Raw genomic sequence first — 22,471 nt, forward strand, 5'->3', positions numbered from 1 at the left:
ACCCCTATGATTTGATCCCTTCTAAAATGCTTTTGACCATTACTGACAGCATCTCCCAACCGCTAGCAGATATTATCAACACCTCCACTTCCACTGGAGATGTTCCTACACAGCTCAAACTAGCCATAGTCAAACCCATTCTCAAGAAACCGAAACTGGATCCTTCCGACTTGTCCAACTATCGCCCTATCTCCAACCTTCCTTTTGTCGCTAAAATCCTTGAAAAAACCGTCAACACCCAACTCTGAAACTACTTAGACCAACACCAAATACTTTACCCATCACAACACGGCTTTAGAAAGCGTTTCAGCACTGAAACGCTTCTTCTCTCCCTCACAGACGCTGTCATCAAAGGCTTTGACAAAGGTCACACATTCATCCTAGCCATGTTAGACATCTCAGCAGCCTTCGATACTATCAACCACTCTATTCTACTTGATAGGCTAGCTGACATAGGCATTGCTGGGACTCCACTTCGCTGGTTCAAATCTTACATTAGTGATAGACACTTCAAGGTAAAAATTGAAAACCATGAATCCGAACCAATCGACATCACAAGGGGCGTACCTCAAGGCTCCTCACTATCATCCACCCTCTTTAACATATACCTCCTCCCCCTTTGCCAGCTTCTCTAAAATCTCAGTCTCCCACACTTTGTCTACGCAGACGATGTACAGGTCCTAATACCCATAACTGATTCCATCTCCAATGCCCTAAAAAGATGGGACAATGCCCTCACATCCATCAACCAGCTCCTTACCCAACTCAACCTAGCCCTCAACCCTAATAAAACTGAACTCATGATCATCTCACCTCAAGCCATCAACTCCTTACCTACTCTTTCAGCCAACTCGCCCCTCCCCACTTTCTCCCAAACCGTAAGAGACCTAGGTGTCACACTTGACCCCCAATTCAACCTTCAGAAATTTATCACCTCCACCATCAAAGACTGTTACTACAAACTACACACCCTCAAAAAACTCAAACCCATCCTGCATTTCAACGACTTTAGAACCACCCTACAAGCCCTTATACTATCCAAAATAGATTACTCAAACGCTTTACTCCTAGGTCTCCCGAAGAACAGCCTTGCCCCCCTTCAGCTACTCCAAAACAAAGCTGCACGCATATTAACTGGCTCCCGTAGAAACGAACACATAACACCAGTTCTTAAACAACTTCACTGGCTTCCCATCACCGCCAGAATTCAGTTTAAAACTCTCACCCTCATACATAAAGCCATACACAATCCTGACATGCTCTGGTTCTCAGACAGCTTGTACATCCGTCTCTCCTACCCTACACAGCAAACATTCACACTCCATCGCCCAAACATTTTCACCTCACCACCACCAAACAACGTGCATTATCCCTAGCTGGACCTTCCCTATGGAACTCCATTCCCACCCACCTACGCCTTGAGACCTGCTCCAAAAAATTCAGACAAAATCTCAAGACCTGGCTCTTTACTCGAGCATATACATGAACCCCCTAACCTCCCACCCATCTCCCCCTACCAATCTCCCCCACCTATCTCCCCCCTCCAATCTCCCTGCCCCACAAGCACACCACCTATCCCCCCCTCCCCTCGCCCCCCAAGCATTCTACCTCTCTCCCCACTTCCTTACTCCCTTCCTTAATTAATTCTGTAAATAATTCACCTGTATATAATGTTTTCATTGCGTGTACCAAGCCATGTTATTTCGCTTTTTAATTTTGTACAGTATTACCCCTGTTTTCCCCCCCTCTTCCCAGTTCGCCTATCAGTTTCATTGTAAAGCCCAGTTGGCCACTTTATGTTACATGGAAACCGATGTGATGTTTTTCTAACGAATGTCGGTATACAAAAAAAAAAAAAAAAAAAATTGCAAATAAATAAATAAATAAATAGTGTAGCTGGGTTCAAAAAAGGTTTGGATAAGTTCTTGGAGGAGAAGTCCATTAACAGCTATTAATCAAGTTTACTTAGGGAATAGCCACTGCTATTAATTGCATCAGTAGCATGGGATCTTCTTAGTGTTTGGGTAATTGCCAGGTTCTTGTGGCCTGGTTTGGCCTCTGTTGGAAACAGGATGCTGGGCTTGATGGACCCTTGGTCTGACTCAGCATGACAATTTCTTATGTTCTAGAAACAAACAATTATGATGATCTGAAATTTAAAGTAATCTCCGAGCTTTCTCACATTTTCCTCATTGTGTTTTACAAAAGAAAAAGAAAGAACTGAGAGCTGCATTCTGGCAGCTGCTAGGTCCATCTTCCCCCATTACCCCTGCCTTCACTAATGTAGCCTCTGTCCTCAATGTCCTAGCTTGACTAGGTTATATCTCAAGTTATGTATCTCTACAATGAATGCTGTGTGTACCTTGTAGCGTTACAGAAATGCTTAATGTTAGCCGTTGTATTTAGACACCTGTGAGAACCCAGTAATGTGGGGATTCATGGGCATAACTTGAGAGGGGAGATCTTACAAGGGGACATTGGCAAGATGTCCTTGTTTTGCAAAGAGAATGAAAGAGGGGTTTTCATTGATAGGGGCTCCAGAGGATGTGATCTGGGCACCCAGCAATGATTGGATCTGTAGAAGCTCCAGCAAATCTGGGTTCAGAACTTCACAGATGCTAGCGTGTCAAAGCCAGGTCCATCTTTAGTTTTCTGGCTGTGTGAAATGTTCTTGAAGGCTATACCTGAGGAAGTGAGAAAGGGAGCGCCATTCCGCTATGTCTATTACATGGGGTTTCCTGTGTGGCTAATTGTGTTGCCCAGAACACAGGCTACTAAGGCCTCATTTGGTCTTTACCTGATTGGTCAGGTGGCCAGTGAGATCGTCAGAGTTAGGGTCATAGTTGTTGCAGGTCAGTCGGACATAGCCATGGCGGAAGAAGACAACGTATGGCACAGTGCAGGCTATGAGGAGGTAGGAGCGGACATCAAACTTCTTGCCTTGCAAAAGCAGAGGGTTTTGAATATACCTACAAAAAAAGCAACGAGCATGTAAGGGGTGCAGCTGTTGAGAAGAAACAAACATGCTGGCCTTGACTAATCTTTTCACAGAGCTAGAAGTCATTCATTAATAAGCAACATTTGTCTTTGTATCTGCTCTAGAATATCTAGCTCACATCATTTGTTTTTATACTGAGATGCTGCAGACTGAAAGGGGATTGTGAAGCTCTCTATTCATGGCATCATCAGACAGACTTTTGAAGGCTGTCAGGAGACTAGTAAGCAGAGAATATGAGCCTTCTCACTCAGCCCCTGAATCCAGCTTGTCCTTCCTCTCGGGTTGAGGAAAGGAAAATTGGTCCTTGCCTATTAATTTTCGTTCCTGTAGTACCCAGATCAGTCCAGACTCCTGGGTTTTGCCTCCCTGCCAGCAGATGGAGACAGAGAAAGTTTTACTGACACTGCCACATAACCCCCGGTGCCACCTGCAGTTCCCCAGTATTAATCTATACTCAAGCCAATTCCAAAAACTTACAACATATGAAAACATTTACTACTATATAAAAACTGAATGAGCAGATGACTCTCTCCCTCAATAGGACTGATCTGTAGTACTACAGGAACGAAAATTAGCAGGTAAGAACCAATTTTCCTTTCCCTGTATGTACCCAGATCAGTCCAGACTCCTGGGCTGTACCCAAGCACCCTACTTAGGGAGGGCCCTGGAGAGTCCTGCTCGCAGAACACCTTCACCAAAGGACGGGGAACCTGAACCTCCCACATCCAGATGATACTGTCTTGAAAAAGTATGCAGCAACTTCCAAGTTGCTGCTCTGCAAATCTTCTGTGGAGAAACAAGCTGAACCTCCACCCATGAGGCTGCCTGAGAACGCGTAGAATGAGCACGCAATCCTTCCGGAACCTCACGACCACGATAATGTAAGCGGAAATAATAGCCTCCTTAAGCCAACAAGCAATAGTATCCTTAGAAGTCTGACAAGCCCCTCTTCGGGCCTCTCCACATAACAAAAAGGTAATCTGACCTCCTGAAGTCACGCGTTACCTTGAGATACCTCAACAATGCTCTTACATTCAACAATCTAAGCTCCCTCGTGGACTCATCCACCGTAGGAAAGGCTGGGAGCATGGGATTCAGGAGGGTGGCCTATGCACATTAGGGCCAGCGGTAACAGGAGGCGCTAGGGACACTAGTGCGTCCCTAGCGCCTCCTTTTTGACAGGAACGGCGGCTGTCAGCGGGTTTGACAGCCGACGCTCAATTTTGCCGGCGTCGGTTCTCAAACCCGCTGACAGCCAAGGGTTCGGAAAACGGACGCCGGCAAAATTGAGCGTCTGTCTTCCGACCTGTGTGCCACGGGCCGATTTTTAATTTTTTTTTTTTTTTTTACTTTTGGGGCCTCCGACTTAATATCGCCATGATATTAAGTCGGAGGGTGCACAGAAAAGCAGAAATTAACGGCGCCGGCAGAATTAACACCAGCCTTTGGGCAGGCGTTAATTTCTGAAAGTAAAATGTGCGGCTTGGCTGCACATTTTACTTTCTGTATCGCGCGGGAATAACTAATAGGGCCATCAATGTGCATTTGCATGTTGCGGGCGCTATTAGTTTCGGGGGGTTGAACGCGCGTTTTTGACGCGCTATTACCCCTTACTGAATAAGGGGTAAAGCTAGCGCATCGAAAACGCGCATCCAAATGCACGTCCAAATGCAGGTTAACAGTGCGCTCCACCAGAAAGGCCTGCAGGCTCCCCGAAAGGACGGATTCCAGGACTGCCCCCGAAGGGGAAACTGCCTTTGAGGCCCACTTGTCGCCTTTGCCGGACGAGACCTTATATCTACCTGAAAACAGGAATGCACCTGAAAAAACCTCCTGCCCTTAGGCTTATCCTTCAGCAACCTAGGGACCTTATTATCCCCTAGAGACTGCATCAATTGCTCGAGGTCTTCACCAAACAAGAGGCGACTCTTGAAATGCAGCGAGCTTGAGCCTTGGAGGATACGTCTGCTGCCCAGTTTCACAGCCAGAGCAACCTTCTGGCGGAAACCGCCAACACCATAATCTGAGAAGTACGGACCAAATCATACAGAGCATACACCCTGTAGGCAATTGCCGCCTCAACTTGTCAGCCCTGTCAGCCTCCTTGCCCGACTTGGGCAGGCCTTCTTGCATCTGTTGTACCCAGCGGAGACAAGCACGCTGCATAAAACTAGTACAAATAGCAGCACACAAAGCCAGAGCTGAGACCTCAAAAATCCGCTTGAGGTGCACCTCCAACTTACGATCCTGGACATCTTCAACGCTGCAGAGCCTACCACAGGGATAGTTGTCCTCTTAGTAACCGCCAAAACCGCAGCATTGACCTTAGGGAGAGTAAAAAGTTCCAAAGCCTGTTCAGGCAATGGATAAAGCTTCACCATAGCGGATCCTCTCCTTGACCTGCACCACCAGCCACCAGATCTCCCGGGACTACTGGAACTTCCAGGTCAGGATCCTCCTCTGCTGCTACAGGAGCCTTGCCACACTCACCTGACTTATCCTCCTCTGGGCCAAAACCCGAGGAGGGACCTAGCAACTGCTGAACTGGGAAAACCCGCTGCCTCCCAGAACAAATGTTTTGGGTCTGTCATACGTCCCTTAGCTGGCTGAATAGGTTGGGACCACAAATTCCCAGCCGCACAAGCTGCTCGCTGCTTGGCCAGATAAGCCTCATGCAGCAGCAGCACAAAATCTGCAGAAAATGGACTCAATGCACCAGGCTCCACAGGGAGAGTGCGAGGGACAGGCAGCATAGGGCCTTCTTCCTCCTCCCTGATCATGCCCAGAGACTGAACAGGCCAGAGAGAAGTGTGAAGAGACATCCCCCTCCCTCCCCCGGCAGTGCGGGAATGGCCGAAAGAGAATCCAAGATGGCCGCCGTTCCCACACTGATTGGAAAAAGATCAGCACCTCGGTCAGGGCCTGGAAAGATGGCGAAACTGAAGCGGGGGTCTCCCGACATCTTTTCGTGGCTGCAGGGTGATTGGAGGAACCCTCCCCACCCGGCGCATATCCCGAACCAACTAAGGCAAAAGCATGCCAAGCCATGGCCCACCGCAGCTGGGAGGACACTGACCGAAAGACAGGCAGGAGAAAAACCAAGATCAAATTAAACCTACTTCAGCCGGTGTAAAGAGTGAGAAGGAAGCCGCACGCACAGCCATGCAACTGCCTTTATGTTTTCCTTTTCTTCTTCTTTTTTTTTTTTTTTTTTTAACTTTGCTCACACTCCCAAACTGAGCCACAAAGTCTAAAACAAAAAGACAACATAGACTGCCTCAGATAGGAAAATTAGTTCTTACCTGATAATTTTCGTTCCTGTAGTACCAATGATCAGTCCAGACAGTAGGGTTATGTCTCCCTTCCAGCAGGTGGAATCAGAGGTCAAAGTTCTAAGCACCTCCCATATCCCAGGGTGCCTCCTGCGATCCTCCAGTATTTTGAATAACAAAGCAGAAACTCATGAAGAAGGATAATCAATGACTAGATCAACAATATATATGAATAGAACAAATACATAACATGAAAAAAATAACGTAACAATATTCAGAGCTTCTTAAATCATTGCATAGGAAAAATATATAAAAAGGAAATCAAAATAAGAAATAAACAGTATTCAATACCGAACTCTCTGGAAAAAAACTGGGCGGGCGTCTGGACTGATCCTTGGTACTACAGGAATGAAAATTATCAGGTAAGAACTAATTTTCCTTTCCCTGTACGTACCAGGATCAGTCCAGACAGTAGGGATGTACCAAAGCTGCCCTAAATGGGATGGGATCCGGAGAGTCCTGCCTTCAGCACACTACTGCCGAAAGAGTCGACGTCTGGAGCGCGAACGTCCAAACGATAATGTTTGGCAAAAGTGTGCAAAGATTTCCAAGTCGCCGCTCTACAAATTTCTTGAGGTGAAACACAATGACTCTTGGCCCAAGACGCCGCCTGAAAGCGTATCGAATGCGCCTTGAGACCATCAGGAACTGGACGACCGTTACAAATGTATGCCGAAGCAATGGCTTCCTTCAACCACCGCGCAATGGTAGCCTTAGGAGCCTGATAGCCCTTCTTAGGACCGCTCCATAGAACAAAAAGGTGGTCCGAAAGACAAAAGACATTAGTAATCTCTAAATAACGTAAAAGCACTCGGTGGACATCAAGTCTTTTTAAGTCTCGAGATTGAGAAGAAGATTTATCCAAATCTGGGAAGGCTGGCAATTCAACAGATTGATTGAGATGAAAGGAAACCACTTTGGGGAAAAAGGACGGTACTGTAGGCAAGGATATACCTGAATCTGAAATTCGCAAGAAAGGCTCACAGCAAGACAATGCCTGAATCTCTGAAATGCGTCTAGCAGAACAAATTGATACAAGAAATACTGCCTTGAGAGTTAAGTCCTTCAAAGTTATTTGCTTAAGGGGTTCAAAAGGAGGAGCACAAAGACTACGAAGAACCAAATTCAGATTCCATGATGGACAGATAACCCGGATTGGTGGTTTCAAATGTTTGGCTCCTTTGAGAAAACAGACAACATCCTGATGCATAGCAATAGACACACCATTCTCCTTACCTTGTAAACAGTCTATTGCCGCAACTTGGACGCGGAGCGAATTATAAGCCAGACCCTTTTTTAAACCGTCTTGTAAGAAAGCCAAAATGTCTACGACTGTAGTTCTGCGCGGAGACAAGCCGGACTTACTACACCAAGCATCAAATACCTTCCATACTCTAACATAGGTGAGAGTAGAATGTTTTCTCGAACTAAGCATGGTGGTGATGACTGAGTCTGGATAGCCTCTCTTTTTTAATTGCCACCTTTCATAAGCCAGGCCGCTAAACAAAAGTGAAACGCCTGGTCGAAATATACTGGACCCTGTCGAAGGAGGTTGTTGAGGTGGCCTAGGCAGACGGGACCGTCGATCGCTAAGTTGATGAGATCCGCATACCATGGTCTGCGAGGCCATTCTGGAGCGACGAGAATCACCGGACCTTTGTGAGATTCTAATCGTCTCACGACTTTTCCTATTAGTGGCCATGGTGGAAACACATAAAGAAGGATGTCTTTGGGCCAAGGTAGAACCAAGGCATCCACCCCTTCCGCTCCATGTTCTCTCCTTCGACTGTAGAACCGAGCCGCTTTCGTATTGACACGGGTAGCCATCAGATCTAGCTGGGTGTCCCCCACCTTTGAGTGAGAATGTTCATTGCCTCCCAGGAAACTTCCCACTCTCCGGGATCTAGATACTGGCGACTGAGGAAGTCTGCTTGAACATTGTCTACTCCTGCTATGTGCGATGCCGCTAGACGGCGTAGATGAGATTCGGCCCAGGTCATTAGCATGTCTGCTTCTATGGCGATGGAGCGACTTTTCATGCTGCCTTGCCTGTTGATGTACGCTACTGTCGTGGCATTGTCGGAGAGAACCCTCACCGACTGATGTTGAATAACTGGTAGAAATCTGCGGAGTGCTAGTCGTACCACTCTGGTTTTCAAACGATTGATGGGCCACTTGGCTTGTGAAGCTGTCCACTGACCTTGTGTCGAATGTGACTGGCATACAGCTCCCCAACCGAAAAGGCTGGCATCCGTTGTCACTAATATCCACTGAGGAGGCTCCAGGTCCATTCCTTCCTGCAAGTGACGCGGTACCAACCACCAATTTAAACTGGACCAAGCAGGCTCCAGAAGGGGTAGAGGAAGATGAAACTCCTCTGACTTGGGGTCCCACCTGGAAAGCAACGCCCTTTGCAAAGGTCTTAGATGTGCAAAAGCCCAGGGGACCATGTCCAGAGTAGATGCCATAGAACCAAGAACCTGTAAATAGTCCCATACCGTGGGTAAATTTAGACCCAAAAGGCAACGAACTTGCGACATCAATTTGATCATCCGGTCCTGTGGAAGAAAAACCTTTCCCACAGCCATATCGAATCGAGCACCCAGAAACTGCAAAACTTGCGTCGGGACTAGATGACTTTTCTTGAAGTTGACTACCCAACCAAGGATCTGAAGAAGATGCAGAACCTTTTGGATCGCTAGTTTGCAACGAGTCTTTGACTGGAGACGCAGTTGCTAAACCGAACGGAAGAGCCCGAAACTGATAGTGTTCGCCCAACACCATGAAACGAAGATATCTTTGGTGCGATTCCTGAATTGGTATATGAAGATAAGCTTCTGACAGATCTAAAGAAGCCAAAAATTCGTTTTTGTGGACGGCCGCAATGATTGATCTCAAGGTCTCCATGTGGAAACGAGGAACCCGAAGTGACTTGTTTACTTCCTTCAAGTCTAATATTGGACGAAATGTTCCTTCCTTTTTGGGAACAATGAAATAAATGGAGTAACGACCAGTCTGATACTGGGACAGAGGGACCGGAACAATAGCTCCTAGATCCTGCAACCGATGTAAGGTTTGACGAACAAGTTGCTGCTTTAGAAGAGAACCGCTTGGAGATACAAGAAAAAGATCCTTTAATGGGCGTGCAAAATCCAAAGCGTAGCCTTGTTTTATAATATTGAGGACCCAATTGTCTGAGGTAATTTTGACCCATTCCCTGTGAAAACGTGAAAGACGTCCTCCTATTTCTGGCACCAAGGAATGGGCCGGTGCACCTTCATTGTGGAGTTTTGGAGGATGGAAAAGTTTGGGAGCTGTTAGTATGGAGAGGCCGTCTCCCACGAAAGGAATGGGCCCATACCTGAGCCCTTGAAAGCTGTTGACGTGTAGAAAAAGATGGAATTCTACCAGTTCGGAATCTTCTCTGGCCCCGAAAACGGCCTCTAAAGGTATTGAACGAATGATAGGAACGAGGTTTATCCTCTGGTAATTTATAAACTTTATTATCTCCCAAATCTTTAATGAGCTGCTCTAACTCTTTCCCGAAAAGTAATGATCCTTTAAAAGGAAAAGAACCAAAGCGAGATTTGGAAGTTGTGTCAGCCGTCCAATGGCGAAGCCAAAGAAGTCTCCTTGCCGAAACTGCAGAAGCCATTGAACGTGACGAAGTACGTAATAGGTCATATAATGCATCAGCCGTGTATGCTACTGCCGATTCTAAATGATTGGGTTGCTCAAGTTCTGCTGACGGCAAATCCTGAGAGGTAAGTAACTGTTGGACCCACAGAAGAGTGGCCCTCTGCATTAGACTACTGCACACCGCCGCCCGTACACCTAAGGCGGATACCTCAAAGATACGTTTAAGAAGAACCTCAAGTTTTCTAACCTGAAAATCCTTTAGAGCAGTGTCTCCAGATATTGGAATTGTGGTGTGCTTAGCAATGGCAGAAACTGCAGAATCAATCTGAGGGACCTTCAGCAAGTCCAAAAATTCTTGTGGAAGTGGATAAAGTTTATCCATAGCTCTAGTAACCTTAAGACCAGCTTCTGGAAAATCCCATTCTCGAGTAAGCAACTGAAAAAGCTTAGGATGAAAAGGAAAAGATTTAGGTGGAGCCCTAATCCCTGCAAGAACAGGATCCCCAGGAGTGGAATCTGTCACTGGTTGTGGTGCTGGAATTGCCAGCTCCTCTAGTACAAAAGGAATAAGAGGATCTAACTCCTCTTTGTGAAACAATCTCAGTACTTGGGGATCATCCCCTTCCACCAGAGCTGATTCCATAACCTCCTCATCAATAGTATCAGCTGATGATCCCAGGAGTGGGTCTTGTAAGTCAGGATCTTGACCCATATTAATTAAACGTGACATAGATTCCTCTGCATGCTTAGGAATCTTAGCAGAGGGTGGCTGATTACATTCTGTATCTGCTGTAGCCTCCAAATATGCCTTATGCATAAGCAAAATAAACTGATGAAAATGGCTGCTTTAATACCCCCCCCCCCCCCCGGGGGTAAAGAAGGTTGAATACTATCATTTTCGTTCAAACTAGAGTGTTCCGGGGCTAAAATAGGAGGTGATAAACATTCAATGTGCTTCCCTCCGTCCAACCGCGAGCCAACGTGATCGTCGTTTAAATTCAAAATGGCTGCCGCTCCCCCGCGATTCGGGGACGGGGCCGTTCTAGGCAAGGAAACCGGCTGTGAAATATTTGAATCGCGCGTACGCAGTAACGGCCGTTTTCTGCTGGCAAGAGGCAGTTCTGATGGCCCTTCGCTGCCAGAAACGCAGCAAAAGCAAAGACTGTCTCTGGAGAGCCGTGCTGCCGGCTCTCCACAGGCAGAACAGCGGTAACCGTGTGGCATAACAGAAAAAATAATAACCAGCTCTGAAAAAGAGAAGCTTTGAAATAAAAATTGCTTGTGTCTTAACAAATCTTAAAACTTGCCTTGAACTTAACAGTTTTAAATGTTTGGGTTTTTTTAAACTATCATACAGTTAATGGAGCTTTCTCTTCAGGGGAATGAAAACCTCCCTGGAAATTAATAAAAAATCTTTAAGCTCCCTTCAGAGGCATAAAAACTTCTCTGGCACAGAAAGGCTCATGCTTACTATTCTGGAAGACTGTAAATATAAATATTTCTGTAAAAACATGACAGCAGAGAGCACTCTTAGGACGAACACCATACTTAATCCTTAACAAACTGGCAAAGGGGACAGTAATGCAGCACTGCAGTTGTCCACCGTTCGCACTTGAACTCCAGGACGTGCTGAAGCCCTATCCAGGGCCTGAACTGTACCAGGCAGACAGATCCCAGGGGAGTCCCTTGGGACCTGCCTCTTTCATGCTTTCAAACTGCAAGAAGGCTACAGCACGTCCCAAGTTAGAACATGAGTGGCGGATTCCTGCATACCTTAGAGAGAACACTGGGGGGCAGTATTGTAACCTTTACATTTCACTCTTGCACTGTCCAACCAGCCAGTAGTAACACTCATATGCACCCTGCATCAATTTCTACTAATTATTATTATTCATGCCACTATTAAACAGCTCTCCTACAATTCCTTGGAGCTACTGGGAGCTACCAGAGAGAATAGCTCATAGATGATCTCATCTGAGACCAGATACACCAAGAATTTTCACATACACATAAACTAGAGAAAGCATTCAGTGCATCTGGCTTATAGCATGGGATCTGATTGATGCTTTTGTGACACCATTGAGGGGTAATTTGTGATTGTTTTCCTAACATGACCCGATTTTACTTGGTACAGGGTGAAATCTTTGCAGTACACAGAAGGTAGAGTTCGCCCACATTATTTACAGCAAGCTGCTTTCCTGCGCTAGCATGAACAGCAGGTGACAGGATAGCTTTGACTGATACATGGCAAAGCTTTTTACAGGATGACCCAGCTGCGGAATAAGTGGGACCTGAAAGTATTGGCATGAGCTTTCACATCCACGCTATGAATATTATTACGAGTTTTGCATTTCTGCCAAGCAGTCTGAAAGCTGACTCTGTCCATCAGCAGGAGAACTGCCAAAAAGCCAGGCTGCTGAGTACTTACAAGAATTTGTGTGACCCTGAAGATTTTTGTCACGTAAGGAAAATACAGTGGGGGGAAGTGGCTAGTCCTCCCCAGAACATTAACCGCCCACCTCAGGAACACCCACAACATATCCAGCTAAATTCTAAAGAGTTATCCAGCTGGAATTTAGCCGGATAAGTTGCCGAATATCGCGGCCAAGCCATTTAGACGGATAACTTTTCAGTTTTCCATCTAAATGGCTTTTTTATATCGACCCCAGTGTCTTTACTGACACTCCCTGCTTTAGGAGTATAAAGAGCCCACAATCTCCCAGTACATTGACAGAATAAACAGATCTCATTTTGGCACCACACTGATTTCTTGCTCTAAAATACCATCTGAGCGAGCTTTTGAGAAAGATCTGGGGGAGAGAGGAGAGAGCTTGGAATGAGAGCAGCTGGAAGCATTCCCTATGGGCCTGTAAAAAGCTTATCTTTACTTCTGCACTATTCTGGCTGGGGGCAGCTTATAAGGCAGCTTTCTGTTTAGCATGTCTTCCTCCATGTTCTCCAGCTGGACACGTAGACTCTCCACCTCCACTTGTCTTTTCAGCAGAAAGATTCCTCGGCCCTGATTCAGGCTGGTGGGCTTACAGATCCAAATCTGATCCTCTGCACCAAAGCACAAACAGTGGATACACAGATATTACAGGCAATGCAGAGAAAAAGTGTGCAGCAGGCCTATGCCACAGCTTGTGAGGGCAGGCTTTGCAATGTCTCATAATTCCTTTTACCAATATTAGGATTTCTCTGCCTATTCCTGCAGTATCTCAAAGATAAAGTACCTTTTAGCACGAGTATCTGGGGAGCTAAGCAAGAATCCTTAAAACTGTTCAGTTAGTATGCAGAAGGCAGAGATAACTAGAATAGGAAAATTGGTTCTTACCTGCTAATTTGTGTTCCTGGAATACTACGGATCAGTCCAGACTCCTGGGATTATGCCTCCTTTCCAGCAGATGGAGACAGAGAAAGTTTCACTGGCACTGGCAGTCCCTTAGTATTGACCTATACCCAAGCCAAGATTCACTCCATAACAATCCTAATGAAAATGCAAATGAGCAAGGTGAAAAAGGCTAAAACCTCACCTTGAAAGAAAACTCTTCACTTCATAGCTCCAAACCAGGAGAACAAACTTGAAATCTTAAGCAGCTCTGTAGCCTTTATATAATAGAACCATGACAGAAGTACGAGAGGACTCCCTCCCCACACCAGGGCAGGACTCTGGACTGATCAGTGGTATTCCAGGAATGAAAATTAATGGTAAGAACCAATTTTCCTTTCCTATTCATACCCGGATCAGTCCAGACTCCTGGAAGTACCCAGGCTTCCCTAAATAGGGTGGGATTGAGAGAGTGCCACTCGAAGAACACTCTCACCAAAGCCCATGGCCTCTGGGGCCTGGACATCCAAACGACAATGTCTGGCGAAAGTGTGCAACGACTTCCAAGTAGCTGCCCAACAAATATCCTACAGTGACACCAGCTGGCACTCGGCCCAAGAAGTCACCTAAGACCGAAATGAGTGAGCCCTCAATCCCACCAGGACAGGACATCACTTACAGATATAAGGCAAGCTTATTGCTTCCTTCAACCATCTTGCTATTGTGGACTTTGAAGCCTTCTGCCCTTTCCTAGGACCACTCCAAAGCACAAAGAGATGGCCAGACACCCTGGTGACTTTGAGGTAACGCAACAAAGCCCGCTCCACATCCAAACATCGTAGGTCTTTAGCGAGCAGAGCCGATGTGACCAATCCTGGAAAGGCTGGAAGTTCCACAGTCTGGTTCAAAAGGAACGCTGACACAACCTTTGGGAGAAAAGAGAGCACCGTCCACAAACAGATCCCAGAATCAGAGATCTTCAGGAAAGGATCTCTGCATGACAGCGCTAGAAGTTCCGAAATCCTACGGACAGAACAAATGGCTACCAGAAATACCACCTTCAAAGTGAGATCCTTTACTGTTGCCCTTTCTGAAGGTTCAAAAGGAGCCACACACATCCCTCTAAGGACTAGACTGAGGTTCCATAATGGACATATTTTCCACAGAGGACAATGCAGATGTTTTGCCCCATGAAGGAAGTGAACCACATCCAGGTGAGCAGCCAACATTCCATGCACCTTGCCTCAAAGATAGCCCAAGGCTGCAACCTGAACCTTAAGAGAGCTAAAGGCCAAGCCTTTCACCAAAGCTTGCTGCAATAAAGCCAAGATGTGAGCTATTGAGGCCTGAGTTGAGATTATTCCTTGATCCGAGCACTAGGACTCAAAGACTTTTTAGACCCTTACATATGACAAAGAAGTGGAAGTCTTTCTAGCCTGCAACAAGTTGGTAATGACATCCACCGAATATTCTTTTTCTCTCAAATGCCTCATCTCAAAAGCGAAGCCATGAGACAAAAGCGATCTGCCCAACCCTGCTGAAGAAGCTTCAGCAAATGAGCAAGCTGCAGCGGACCGTCAACCATCAGGTTGACCAGGTTCGTGAACCATGGGTGCCTTGGTCACTCTGGTGCCACCAGAATTACTTCTCCAGGGTGATTTTCTATTCATTGAATCAGTTTTCCCACCAGAGGCCACAGAGGAAACACGTAAAGTAGGATCCCTCTGGGCCAAGGTAGAACCAGACCATCTACGTCTTCTGCTCTGTGCTCTCTTCTGTGACTGAAGAACCGGGACGGCCTTGGCGTTTTTCCATGACACCATCAAGTTCAGGTGGGGAGTACCCCACCAGAGACATATCAGAGACATTGCCTCCCCTGACAGCTTCCACTCCCCAGGATCCAGTTTTTACTGACTGAGAAAATTCGCTTGTACATTGTCCACTCCAGCAATGTGAGATGCTGTGAGCGTTGCTAAGATGCCACTCTGCCAAGAAAACAACTCCTGAGTTTTCCTGTCCTGGTTTCCCCCCTTGTCAGTTGATATAAGCCACCGTGGTCACTTTGTCCGAAAAGATGCATACTGAGCGGCCGCTCAACAGAGGCAGAAACCAAGAAATGTGCACCACACTGCTCTCATCTCCAAACGATTGATAGACCAGGACTTCTATTCCTTGGACCATTGCCCCTGGGCCAACTGATCCTGGCAATACTACCCCCCCAGCTGTAGAGTCTGGATCGGTGGTAAGTCCACTCCGTGCCTTAGATGCTTCTGATTAAGTCACCATGAAAGACTGTACTGGCAGGTTCCTTGAGTGACAGTGGAAGGTGAAACTGCTCCAACAAAGGATCTCAACGTGAAAGGAGGGACCGCTTCAGAGGCCTCATATGCGCAAGGCCCAAGGAACCAGTCCAAAGTCGAGGCCATAGAGCCAACACTTGAAGGTAATCCCGAACCTGGGTACCGCTGCATCCAACAACCTGCGTACGTACCTGCTTCTGCAGCTTGAGAATATGACCCTCCATAAGGAAAACCTTTCCTACCCTGGTGTCGAAATGCGCTCCCAAGAGCTCCAGATCCTGAGACAGGGAGAGTTGACTCTTTGCCAAATTCACCACCCAGCCCAGAGATCTCAACTGTTGTAAGACCTGAGCCACCACTTGAGCATTAAGGACTTCCAACTTTGCCCGAATAAGCCAGTCATCCAGATATGGATGAACCAAGATGTCCTTCTTCCTGAACGTCACTGCCACAACCACATTACTTGATAAATGCTCATGGCGCCATTGCCAAACCGAACAGGAGGGCACAAAACTGAAAATATTTCCCAAGGACCATGAAGCGCAGAAACTGCTGGCAATCTGGGTGGATTGGAATGTGCAGATAGGCCTCAGTCAAGTCTAGAGAAGCCAGGAACTCTCCCTTGCACAGAGTTTCCATTTGAAAATGAGGAACCCTGAGAGCCACATTCACCTTTTTTAAATTCAAAATTGGACGGAAGGACCCTTACTTCTTTGGCACCATGAAATTAATGGAATATCTTCCCTTCCTTTGTTCCCCCATAGGTATGGGGAGTACGGCTCCCAGTTTCTTGTAACTGTTCCATGGTTTCTTGGACAGCCTTCTCTTATGCTGCAAGGAGCGTAAAGGGAAACCATAAAAAGTCCCTTAATGGACAAGAGAATTCTAACGTGTAGCCATCTCTTATCATGCTGAATACCCACCAGTCTGTCATGATTTTAGTCCACTCCTCCAGTAAGAGGGAGTGGATCGGCATCACATCCTTGGAAGGACTTTGCTCCGCCAGAGCCCCTGGCTAAGACCTTCTCTGCCTAGTTTTCTGCCCCCCTCGAAAGGGCTGGTTCCAGGATGCTGCCTCTCAGTGCCTTGCCTCTGAGCTCCTGCTGAGGGCCAATTTGGACAAAGCAGTCTATTCAACCGAAACTGGGAATGCCCAGCAAAGGAGCCTTTGTTTTATTTAGGCTTCTCTTCTGGCAGCCTATGCCCTTTAGTCTCCCTGAGACACTTCCCAAGTTCCTCTAAGTCTTCTCTAAATAGAAGCTTCCCCTTGAACATTAAGGTTCCCAACTGTGACTTAGACCAAACATCTGCCGACTAGTTCCTCAACCAAAGTAGCCTCCTGGCCAACACCGCAGACATCATAATTCTCGAAGAAATTCTGTTGAGATCATACAGAGCTTCCACAAAATAAGCTGCTGCCACCTCTAGACAGTTCACCTGCTTAGCCTTGGACAGAGATAGCATTCTAGTACCCTGTAATTGCCAAACCCAGCGTAAACTGCCCCTCTGCATGAAGCTACTGCACAGCAGCACAACAAATGCCAAGCACAGACACCTCAAATATCTTCTTAAGATGTATTTCCAACTTCCTGTCCTGCATATCCTTCAGCGCCGCTGAACCAGCCACAGTGATGGTGGTCTTCTTAGTGACTGCAGACACTGATGCATCCACCTTAGGGAGCGCCAACAGCTCGAGGATGTCCTCAGGCAATGGATACAACTTCACCATCGCCCGGTACCACCTTCAGGCCCATCTCCGAAATGTCCCACCTCCCTGACCACCAGCTTTTTCACAGATTTGTGAAAGGGGAAGGCTTTCGCTGGACCCCTCGGGTCATCCATGACTGGGTCCACTCCCTATTTTTTTTTTATAATTAATTGTTATTTGAAAACAAATAACAGTATCACTTTTACAAACTGTAAGACAATGGCTCTGCACTCCCTCTTGATCGACTCCTCTGAAGAACCTTGATCCCCAGTTCCTTGAGAACATTTTATTTACTTATTTATCATTTTTATACCGTTTATTTCAAATATAAACGGTTTACATCATTAATACAAATCACATACAATAAAAATCACCATTTTATATTAAGAATACATGAGGGCTTAAGGGTCACAACTCTTCTTTCTGGAAAAGATGCACCACTTTTGGGTCGTCCTCTTCCACAACCGGCACCTGGTTCAAACCCCCGTCAGGATCCGGACCATCCAGGTTATTATCAGGCACAGCTGGATACTTGTTAGGCATAGCTGGATCTGGAGAAGGCAGGAACATGTGGAGCTCCATCCCCTGAATCATTGGAGTCAACATCTGGACTGCCCGGAACTTTCCTCATCCCAAAGACCCTGGGCACCTTCTGCAGAACTGGACCCACAGACCCTCCAGATCTTTTGTCAGGTCGCGGACCACCACTGCTAAAAACCTTGCCACTCTCCTTCACTTCTGTTTTTTTTTGTTTTTTAACTTTTTTTAAACTTTACTCAAACAGAAGAAGGAAAACACTAAGGTTACTTCCCTATGCCGAAGAGCTGCTGGATTCCAACTGTTCTCCTGGGGGGGAGGGAACTGGCCTCCCCAGCCTAGCCGAGATAGACAAGGGTCCCTGACCCCCTGCTCGTTCTCCACACCAGGAGGGTTAGCCCCACCAGGGCCTAGCAATATCCAGGGAGGGACAATAAAAGGAATCTTTGTTCTCTCTCTCCTTTTTTTCTTCCCAGACTGCAGGGATTGCACCTCTGCCATCTGCTGGAGACAGAGAAATACTGAGGGACTGCAGGTGGCACTCTGGCTTATGTGGCAGTGCCAGTGAAACTTTCTCTGTCTCCATCTGCTGGAAGGAGGCATAATCCCAGGGATTTGGACTGATCTGGGTATGAACAGGAACTTTAATTTAGAGACTGCCGACCTGTGCGTTGACCAGAATGCAGTCAGTAGTCTGTGATAAGTCCTCACAGCACTTGCCTCAGGTTTTCAATCCTTAGTGCATTTGATTTTATCCTGTAGCCATCGTATATGTGGGATAAAAATCTTAAATGATCCTTAAGTCAGATGCTTGCCCTGTTCCTTCTCGTTTGCCTAATTTGGGTGAATAATTACAGTTTATGATCTGTAGAGAACATTGGGAGATCTTCAGGGATGATGCCCTCTGTGTCCTTCTCTTCCTCGTGTTATTTCTTACCCCCTTCACCCCACTCCAATGCTGCAACTGTAAGATTTTTTTCCCGGAAACACAGTTACACTTTTTGGAAATCAACCAATAGAATCTCTGTACTAGGTAGAACTGATCACACTGAAGCATAAATACAACAGTGCTGCGCAGTTCTTAAGCCCTGCGTCACATCCCTCCCTCCTGCAAACCAGCACTCACTTTTATACATTGCAAAGAAGGCCTCTCTCTCGTCCTTCATATCCAGGCGGAAAGTCTCAGGGAAGAAGTCATCCAGTTTCAGCAACCTATTAGAGAACAGAGAGGCCCACATTTCTCTGAGTAAACAGCCAGGAAAGACAGATTTTATCAGCAGCTGGGCAATAACAAGACACTAAGTAGATCAAGAGAAAAATCAAATGCCTTCTTGTTTCCCAGGGGATATTATAAGGCTGGATCAGTTTTTCAGTAACCTACTCCTTTGGCCCAGGTACTTGTTCCACAAACAGGAGCTTACACCCCGTATGCAGGGATGCGATGGTAAAGGAGGCTGGCCAGCTGTTTCTCTCACTATACTAGGGGAAGAGCTGACTTGTATATAGAATAGATTAAATATTGTAAATGCTTGGAGACACATCACATATTCTCTGCTTCCATATCTTTAGCTAGGATTAAACACAAGAGGTGATGCCAGAGGATAAAAAAGGATCTTCAGAGAAGGGGTACAGGAGCTTAAGTGTGCTGAAAGATTGTACAGTCAGATTATTTAGAAAAAAGATCTAATTAGACTCTACTAATATATCAAAGGGATCCTGAAGGTGATCCTTTTTACCAAAGCAGCTACAAACAAAACTAGAGGCAACTTCTTAATTTCACCAACGTTTTTATTCAAAGAGTGGTGAAATTATGGCACATTTTGCCAGACATAGTTATGTCATGTAAAATGGCCAAGGTTTTAGAGGAAAAGGCTATTAGTGGAGGGAACAGTGCAAGTCGGGAAGAAATAGAAGGTCAGACTTGATGCTGCTGCTGATTCTTACCTAGGAGTTCTCTGAGCTTTCCTCACAGAACATGCAAGATTATACCTGGGATGATGAATCTTGTAGACTTTATTCATGACTCTCTCATATTCTCTCAGACTATTTAAGAGACCAATTTTAGAGGTGAGGACGTTATTGTTGGGAATCTGGTATAGAAGTTGTTCTCCTGCATTAGATAATAACTTTAATTATAATTTCCAAATGCATCTGGAATGAAGGGCAGTAATATAACGTCAGAATACATGAGCCAATCATTTTAGGTAGCAGTACTGGTACTCTTGTTCTCAAATAGCATAGAAACAACTCCCCCATAAAGGTATCATCAGAAAGATTTCCTTGCTTAAAACTGTTTTGCATGTCTAACTTCACTTTCTGCATGTAAGTGGGCTTTTGAAAAATGCTACAATAGTACTTACATTTACATGCATAACTCCTTTGAAAATTACCTTCATAAGCTCCATTCTTCTTGAAGGTGCCAACAAACTCTGTGTAATTATTGCAGCTACAGACTAACACAGCTACCCATTCTGAAGTACTGCAATAACAGGAAGTGATACAGGGCAGGAGTGAGGTGTCTGTGGGGGGTCTCAGTACTGGATTAGCAAGGGTGCAGCAGGGCAGGAGAGTGAGGTGCATTTGCAGAGCTGTGTGTGGGGGGTCTCAGTACTGGAATAGCAGGGGGTGATGGCAGGGCAGGAGTGTAGGTGCATTGGCAGAGCTGTGTGTGTGTGTGTGTGTGTGTGTGAGGGCTCAGTACTGGAATAGCAGGGGTGCTGCGGGCAGGAGTGAGGTGCATTGGCAGAGCTATGTGTGGGGGTCTCAGTACTGGAATTGCAGGGGGTGCTGCAGGGCAGGAGTGAGGTGCATTGGCAGAGCTGTGTGTGGGGGTCTCAGTACTGGAATAGCAGGGGGTTGCTGCAGGGCAGAGTGAGGTGCATTGGCAGAGCTATGTGTGGGGTCTCAGTACTGGAATAGCAGGGGATGCTGCATGGCAGGAGTGAGGTGCATTGGCAGAGCTATGGGTGGGGGGGGTTTGTCTCAGGACTGGAATAGCAGGAGGTGCTGCAGGGCAGGAGTGAGGTGCATTGGCCAGAGCTGGGAGGGGGTCTCAGTACTGGAATAGCAGGGGGTGCTGCAGGGCAGGAGTGAGGTGCATTGGCCAGAGCTGGGGAGGGGGTCTCAGTACTGGAATAGCAGGGGGTGCTGCAGGGCAGGATGGAGGTGCATTGGCAGAGCTGGGGAGGGGTCTCAGTACTGGAATAGCAGGGGGTGCTGCAGGGCAGGAGTGAGGTGCATTGGCAGAGCTGGGGAGGGGGTCTCAGTACTGGAATAGCAGGGGGTGCTGCAGGGCAGGAGTGAGGTGCATTGGCAGAGCTGGGAGGGGGGGGGGGGTCTCAGTACTGGAATAGCAGGGGGTGCTGCAGGGCAGGAGTGAGGTGCATGGGCAGAGCTGTGTGTGGGGGTCTCAATACTGGAATAGCAGGGGGTGCTGCAGGGTAGGAGTGAGGTGCATGGGCAGAGCTGTGTGTGTGGGGTCTCAGTACTGGAATAGCAGGGAGTGCTGCAGGGAAGGAGTGAGGTGCATTGGCAGAGCTGTGTGTGGGGGTCTCAGTACTGGAATAGCAGGGGGTGCTGCAGGGCAGGAGTGAGGAGCATTGGCAGAGCTGTGTGTGTGGGGGTCTCAGTACTGGAATTGCAGGGGGTGCTGCAGGGCAGGAGTGAGGAGCATTGGCAGAGCTGTGTGTGTGGGGGGGTCTCAGTACTGGAATAGCAGGGGGTGCTGCAGGGCAGGAGTGAGGTGCATTGGGAGAGCTGTGTGTGGGGGTCTCAGTACTGGAATAGCAGGGGGTGCTGCAGGGCAGGAGTGAGGAGCATTGGCAGAGCTGTGTGTGTGGGGGTCTCAGTACTGGAATAGCAGGGGGTGCTGCAGGGCAGGAGTGAGGTGCATTGGCAGAGCTGTGTGTGTGGGGGTCTCAGTACTGGAATAGCAGGGGGTGCTGCAGGGCAGGAGTGAGGTGCATTGGCAGAGCTGTGTGTGAGGGTCTCCGTACTGGAATAGCAGGGGGTGCTGCAGGGCAGGAGTGAGGAGCATTGGCAGAGCTGGGGAGGGGGTCTCAGTACAGGAATAGCAGGGGGTTGCTGCAGGGCAGGAGTGAGGTGCATTGGCAGAGCTGTGTGTGTGGGTCTCAGTACTGGAATAGCAGGGGGTGACTGCAGGGGCAGAGTGAGGAGCATTGGCAGAGCTGTGTGTGGGTGGTCTCAGTACTGGAATAGCAGGGGGTGCTGCAGGGCAGGAGTCAGGAGCATTGGCAGAGCTGGGGAGGGGGTCTCAGTACAGGAATAGCAGGGGGTGCTGCAGGGCAGGAGTGAGGTGCATTGGTAGGGCTGTATGTAGGGGGTCAGTACTGGAATAGTAGGGGGTGCTGTAGGGCAGGACTGAGGTGCACTGTGAACTTTGTGTGAAGTTTCAGTTACTGGAATATCAGGGGGTGCTAAAATAACTGCTCCTTGGAATAACTCCCTACCCTACATTCCCCCATCAATGATTTTTACCTGCCTTGAAGCAGTAATAAGTTGCTGCACACTTGTTCTCACACCATTTCAGTTTATAATCATCTCTTTTCCGGTCCTGGAGCTGTTGCCAGCCTTTGCTTGTGCAATAGTCATTCACACTGCACGAAAAAC

The 22,471-nt window shown here is 47.2% G+C and overlaps 1 protein-coding gene across 21 annotated transcripts in view; it reads right to left on the minus strand.

Annotated features, from left to right (window-relative positions):
* The window catches only part of TTLL10 (tubulin tyrosine ligase like 10), a 307,814-nt gene that overhangs the window by 105,365 nt on the left and 179,978 nt on the right, over positions 1-22,471 (minus strand). For 20 of the 21 annotated variants that reach the window (XR_003852780.1, XR_003852781.1, XR_003852784.1 and 17 more), the window contains 5 exons: positions 22,340-22,458; positions 19,787-19,952; positions 18,969-19,054; positions 12,858-13,029; positions 2,798-2,969 (listed from right to left, as the gene is read on the minus strand). Coding sequence is in view for 13 of the 21 variants with exons in the window: in XM_029578086.1 (XP_029433946.1) it covers positions 2,798-2,969; positions 12,858-13,029; positions 18,969-19,054; positions 19,787-19,952; positions 22,340-22,458 (715 nt within the window). In the remaining 8 variants the exon portion in view is untranslated. The remainder of the gene's footprint in view (positions 1-2,797; positions 2,970-12,857; positions 13,030-18,968; positions 19,055-19,786; positions 19,953-22,339; positions 22,459-22,471) is intronic. The other variant, XM_029578077.1, reaches the window with a different exon arrangement.

This window comes from Rhinatrema bivittatum, chromosome 15 (assembly GCF_901001135.1).
Source record: "Rhinatrema bivittatum chromosome 15, aRhiBiv1.1, whole genome shotgun sequence".
Lineage (NCBI taxonomy): Eukaryota > Metazoa > Chordata > Amphibia > Gymnophiona > Rhinatrematidae > Rhinatrema > Rhinatrema bivittatum.